Genomic DNA, 6,108 nt, shown 5'->3' with positions numbered 1-6,108 from the left:
AGTAGTAGTCTAAGCAGAATGCACCGTCTAAATGAACTGAAGTAAAACAGTAGAAATTAATGTAAATATTAAAACAGCGAAAGTGTCATGAGAAGCAGCTGTTAGTGTCACTGTTCTGGATGTAATGTGACTGATTACGGATGTTACTAAGAGTCCTAACTGTTGTAGATCTATGAAGTGCATATGTGTGTGTGTATGTTTCACAGTGTGGGTAACAAACTCACACACACATAGGTCTCAGTTATGTAGATGCAGCGACTGTTCTCTCTACGCTTTAGGTATGTTACATAATCCAGTTGTGGCGTTATGTAACAGCTATAAAGGTCAACATTGACTTGAGGGATTATTTACATTGCAGGCACAGGTCAGCATTTTTTAACCATGTCTGAGCATGCATGAGTGCTATTTGAGTAAAGTGGTTTACTGTAGGGTGGGGATTGGTCCCTGCGTGTGTCTGAAGCAGGTTTGAGTGGTAAGACAGAGAACAGTGAACAGAAGGGACGTGAATCTACGCGGCTGAGAATGTCACTGAGGCAACACCACAGGTTTGAACCAGTTCCTGCTGCAGACACTAGATGGCACTGGTGAGACATCCTGTGCGTAGTGTGGTATGGTTCATAATGCTATACATTTTTTATGTCCCATATGTACAAAGCACACACACAACATCCATGATTTGGCTCTGCACCTAATGTTTTATTTATTAAAAAAATACAAAACTTCAAAAAGTTTCCATAGGAAAGCGTTATGAATTTGCGATCCCGTCTCTTTCGTATCCATTTCAAATGTATAGTTTAACACTGCTTCTTATTCGTTTATCATGAACAGACTTCTTACCTTCTACAAGTTACAAAAAAATAAAATAAGGGGGAGAAGAGGAGAGGGCCAGTCTGCTTCTTGAGTCCCTGTGTTTTAAGTGTTCATCTAGAAGATTTGGGTTTGACGGCGCCCGTAGTGTCGAGTGACTGGGACCAGCTGTGTGTTTAGTGTGTGCACATATAATGCTGTGACATATTGTTTGACATGTTGCCGCCCTATCAGCACAGACACAGACTATGTGGGCTTCTGCGGTGCAGACTGTGACACGTGCGATTCTTTTACACTTCTGTAATACACACGTTCAAACTCTGCATCAGGAGAGAAGCCTTTACCCCTTTTTTTTAAGTGTTTCTTTGTTAGCATCTTGAGGATTAACACTCGAGCGGTTCTGTACAGAAACGGGGATCCCAGAAAAGATAAATATAAACATAGCAGCCATTTTGAGGAATTAAATCACCCCTTCAACCACCTCTTTACAAGTTACTAGTAGGGATGTGACTTCAGACGTTCACAGGGCTTTAAAGAGGGTAAGCAGTTGAATGATAAACTACCCTTCTTACAGTTTGCAGTTCAGGCAGCACTGATGATCGCTTAAGTGGAAGAAATCTGAGACTATTCTTTTTCTTATAGTATCAAATGAAGAGCGTGAGTGGCCCTGCACCTCTTGGACTTCTGCTACAGGTTCAAGTGTTGTAAGTCCTACGGTGACAGGACACTTTCAGTGAAGTAGTTCTGCGATTTGGTTTCTCTTCCTACATCGTTTCAGTTCAGCAAATGGTTTTATTCGTGAACTACAGTGCTCAAGTTCTTACAACCCACCCCAAATTAGAGGAGGAAGACTGCTGCAACCAGTTCAAGTACAGAGCTCCCCTGTAACTCTGTCTGGAACACAGTAAGAGTGTGATTCAGCCTCGTTTCGTTGAGGGTTGATCCCCGCTTCCTTACAGAACACAGAAATGTGCGCAAAGACATGTCCCTCTCATTCTCCGGTCAAGTAACTGGCCGTACAATGTCATTTACATTTGGGGAGAAGAAAAAAAACAAACAAAACAAAAAAAAAGAACCTTCTCCAATAATTAATATCAAAAGGATGCTAGATCTGAAGAACATTACTGTGATGTTCAGTATGCATTTAGACCACATGGGCCTGGCAGGGCTTAGTGGGCATCTCCAAGCTGCTCTCTCGACCGCAGCAGGCTGGCACTTCAAACAGGCAGGACTCCTCCGCGGGAGCTGGCATGCCCTGGGAGCAGATCTGCTGCACGTGTTGCCTGTGGAAGACAATACAGAGAAAAGTTAGGTCGTCTAGTATTTACGAGTGCACTTTCCTCATGATCAGTGACTCCATTATTAACCGCTGCTGCTTTCAGCTTTTGTGACATGTACTCACCAGGCGGTGCGAGACATGACGAAGTGAAGGTCGGGTCTTTGGAAGCCGTTGAAGGTGGAGGAGGCGGCCACCGTGTAGGCACCCATGTTCTCAAAGACCAGCCAGTCCCCCACTTGCATGTCGGGCAGGCTACACTGCTCGACAATGCGATCGAGGCCATCGCATGTGGGGCCCCAGATACTGCAGGGGTACATGACCTCATCTGGCTTTGGCTTCTGTTGGTATTAAGAGGGGTGGGTAGACAAACCATTAGCATTGTATTCACCCATCACTGAGCCATATGCATGATGGGTAACTTGGCCACTGTTTCAAGCCTTAAGTTTTATTTACCTTGTGTAGTATTGGCAAACAGTGAGCATGGTCATAGAGGATACAGTTGAAGGATCCGTACACTCCATCGTTAACATAGTACATCAGAGTCCTATCAGTGGTCCCTTCGTCTTCCTCTGTGAAGAAAGAGTCAATCATTTTAATGAGAACTCTTATAAATCAAATAAATAAATGAATATACTATTCATGAATCATCAGTCATTTACCGTCGGAGGCTGACTCATCGTCCATGATGACCTTCTTGGCAATGATGTTGACAACCAGTGTGTAAGCAGAGGCCACATAAAAGCGCCCTGGCTCAGCGATGACCTTAATACCACTGTCAGCAGGGAAATACTTGTCCAGGGCTGGGTTGATCACTGCTGTGATCTAGAGAAAGAGAGGGGGCGGGGGGGGGGGGATCCACAGGTCAAAAGACTATTAAAAAACGGAATTACCTTGAGCTAGTACTGATCTTGTAGGTAAACGTACAGAGACTTAAGTCTTGAAGTTGAAAACCGACAAAGGTTTAGCTCATGAAATGCCACAGGACTAGGAAAAATGCAAGATACCTCTTCAAATTTGAGTTCAGCATCGTCTGAACCAGGGAAGCCCCCTCCGATGTCCAACAGGTCCATGTTGAAGCCGAGCTCATCCTAGATCACAAAGTTTAGAGTCAAGTTTAGTTTGCTGGGTGAAAACCCACATAATAAAAACAGCTGTATAATATGCACTGCTGTCACAACTCACCCCTATGTCAAAGACACAGCGGGCATCAGCGATAGCCTGGGTGTAGGTCTCAGGATCAGTGCAGCCGCTGCCAACGTGGAAGCTGACGCCGATCACATCCAGCCCCAGCTCTTTAGCCCGCTCCAGAAGTCCTCGACAAGCTTTGAGTGTGGCCCCAAACTTCACACTCAGGCGACACACTGCCTTTGAGTCATCTGTGGCAATACGCAGCACCAGTCTGGGCACAGAGCAGAAACAGTTGATGAGAAAATAAATTCACAAGAGGGAGGAAGGCAGATAAAAGAAAGACCACTATAGTAAAGGATAAATGTCTCACTTGGCGTTGTCGTGACAGCGGGCAACTTTCATGAGTTCCACCTCGCTATCAAAGGTCATCATCTGGACCCCGTGGGCAGACGCATATTTGATCTGAGAAACTTGCTTGCAGGGGTTGGCATAGATGATTCGGCTTGGATCCACTCCCAGAGACTGAACCATCTGAATCTCCGTCTACAGAAAAAAAATGAATGAGCTGCCAATGCTATTTAAGCTCCTCATCAAGAGAGCGTTGTGTTGTGGTATTCTGAGAAAATCTAATACAATGGGAATTTTCCAACACGCACCTTGCTTGCACAGTCAAAGCCGGTCCCCAGGGATGCCAGTGTCATGACTATAGCCCGGCTGTCGTTGCATTTGACAGCATAGAAGGGAGTGACACGAGGCAGGGCCCTTACCCAGCGCAGGTGCTTCTTCAGTACGTCTCCCAAGTCACACACATAGAAGGCATCCTTGTCATCCTGTGATGGAAAAAAAGAATACATTAAAGAATTTAAAATATTACACATTGCAAACAAAAAAATATGTAATATTAATACTGACACTAATTTACACCACCATGGTCTTAAAGGTTGAGTAAAGGAAAGGCAGTTCAGACAATGCAATAGCCGTAAACTCAAGGGTGTAGGATTTCACTTTGCATCCTGTTGACACTTAACAAACGGGGCCATCTGTGTATCCCCTAAACAATGTCCGCACAGGACGCTCACCGTCATCGATGACTCATTGATCTTCTGCTCGACAATATCCCTGGCAGAGAATCCTTCCTCCAGGAAGGAGAAGTCAAACTCCGTGTTTGTGGCAGTGTTCATGGTCACAAGAAGTGCTCCTGATTAGTCACTGGTAAACTGAAAAAGGGAGTGACAGACATTGAGATTATATTAAGACTGGGAGATCAGTGTCTTTTTTTGTCCTTGGATTACTAAAGTTCATTTTATCCCCCACCCACCGGAACATGTCAAACACTGCAGGTGTGAGTAATTGTTGAGTAATTGAGTAAGTGGCGTCTGTGTAAAACAACACATCAGTATTGAAGAAAGTGAGTCACTTACTTGGATATGAAAGAGATGAAATGTAGTGGAGCTGTTAATCAGGTGCAGAGAAGCCAAGGCGGCTCACCGGTGAAGTTAAATCCCTTCAAATAAGACTCAAGGCCAGGGCCTGCTGAGTAGCCAGTGTGCGTCTTCCTAGAGTGATTATTCTGTAAAAGAGCATTTGACAGGAGTTTAACATACAACATCATGACAGACAGAAATGACAGAAGGTTTCTTTAACAGGTTAAATTATAAAACACAATAAATATGAAGTTCTATTGCGATTTGTCAGAGCTTTACAAAGGAAAAAGCTGAATGAGGAGAGAAGTTGCAGACCAATCTATGGACTTTAGTTCATTTAAAAGGCAACATTATGATAGAAAAGTATCCCGTTTTCTAAATACTAAGTATTCAACCTAGTCAAGGATCACTCTGTCAAATAATGAGCTTAAAATAGACACGTCCTGTGGCCTTAAACGTGCACATTCAACATACAGCGCTCCATTTTATAAGCAACTCATTAGTAACGGTGCTTCACACCATCTGCACGGAAACGCCATTGAAAGGACCGAGCGTTTAAACCCCGCCCACTCAAGATTTCAACCAATGACAGACGAGATCCGCCTTTCACTCTGAATGACGTGGAAATTGACCAATCAGTGACTTACAAACGCCAACGTCAAAATGCCGGTTCCGTATAGTACTCCTTCTGCCATGAGGCGGAATAGCGTTTACCCAAGTAACAAGTAACGGCATTTAACAATTCAATTAAAAAAAAAAAACTTATTCAGAATTACGTAAACGCATTTAAGTCTACGGTTATAAGAAGTTAGCATAGCAGGCTAACGTTATACCGCGTTAGTAAGCGAATTCACAAATTAACGGCTAGACAATAGTGAGTTGTAAGCTAACCATCCGCCTGTCACACCGGCCACGTCGTAACGTTAGGTAACACTCCGGCGGTTCAACTTTGAATTAAAATGACGTTACGGTGAAATAACAAGAATACCAAAATCAAAAAACATAAAAAAAAAGGCGTTTTAATTGTCCCTTTGAGGCCGCCATAACCGAATGAGCCGTTTACCGTTTGCTAGCTTAAAAGGCGTTTATGCTAAAGTGTGACGTCGTAAACGGAAAACACGGTAAAAACCGTTCACTCACCTTAAAAAGCATTTACAAAGAGTGTGTCCATTAGACCAGAATGCTGGGATTAAAAAGAAATATTCACGGTGAGGTCCGCTGCGGGAGGTGTCGTCTGTTTCACGACTGAGACCGGAGTGGAAGCCGGTAACGGATCCCCACAGTATTTATAGAGCGCTCGTTGCCACGGCAACGCAGCCAGCTGGAACCGGCCTCCCATCCACGTATGAACCGGTTTAGGCTTGTCCCCTCATCCGCATGGCGGGGGCGGGCAGACAGACAGACGGGGACCGCTACTCGCCACACACGAGATTATAACGGAGACGGTTCACTAACCGAGCCTCAGTCCAC

At 44.4% G+C, this 6,108-nt stretch overlaps 1 protein-coding gene across 1 annotated transcript; it reads right to left on the bottom strand.

Moving 5' to 3' along the window:
• Positions 1 to 761: 761 nt before the first annotated feature.
• odc1 (ornithine decarboxylase 1) lies at positions 762 to 5,890 on the bottom strand. Its single transcript, XM_083924665.1, has 11 exons — positions 5,779 to 5,890; positions 4,636 to 4,784; positions 4,294 to 4,431; positions 3,871 to 4,044; positions 3,585 to 3,757; positions 3,269 to 3,485; positions 3,091 to 3,174; positions 2,746 to 2,908; positions 2,540 to 2,655; positions 2,210 to 2,424; positions 762 to 2,090 (listed from the first exon to the last, which is right to left on the bottom strand). The coding sequence occupies exons 3-11, from the start codon at positions 4,393 to 4,395 to the stop codon at positions 1,952 to 1,954; spliced, it is 1,383 nt and encodes a 460-aa protein (XP_083780791.1). The 5' UTR covers positions 4,396 to 4,431; positions 4,636 to 4,784; positions 5,779 to 5,890; the 3' UTR covers positions 762 to 1,951.
• Between the last annotated feature and the right edge of the window lie 218 nt (positions 5,891 to 6,108).

The sequence above is a fragment of the Echiichthys vipera genome (assembly GCF_963691815.1).
Source record: "Echiichthys vipera genome assembly, chromosome: 12".
NCBI lineage: Eukaryota > Metazoa > Chordata > Actinopteri > Perciformes > Trachinidae > Echiichthys > Echiichthys vipera.
This window is presented reverse-complemented; position numbering and strand designations above follow the sequence as displayed.

What these genes read in the sequence shown, in the direction of transcription:
- odc1 (XM_083924665.1), bottom strand. Translation starts at nt 4,395, where the DNA reads ATGAACACTGCCACAAACACGGAGTTTGACTTCTCCTTCCTGGAGGAA. An exon ending in TCAATGAGTCATCGATGACG is followed by an intron (nt 4,045 to 4,293) that starts GTGAGCGTCCTG and finishes TTTCCATCACAG; the next exon opens with GATGACAAGGATGCCTTCTA. An exon ending in GCTGTGTCTTTGACATAGGG is followed by an intron (nt 3,175 to 3,268) that starts GTGAGTTGTGAC and finishes TTTGTGATCTAG; the next exon opens with GATGAGCTCGGCTTCAACAT.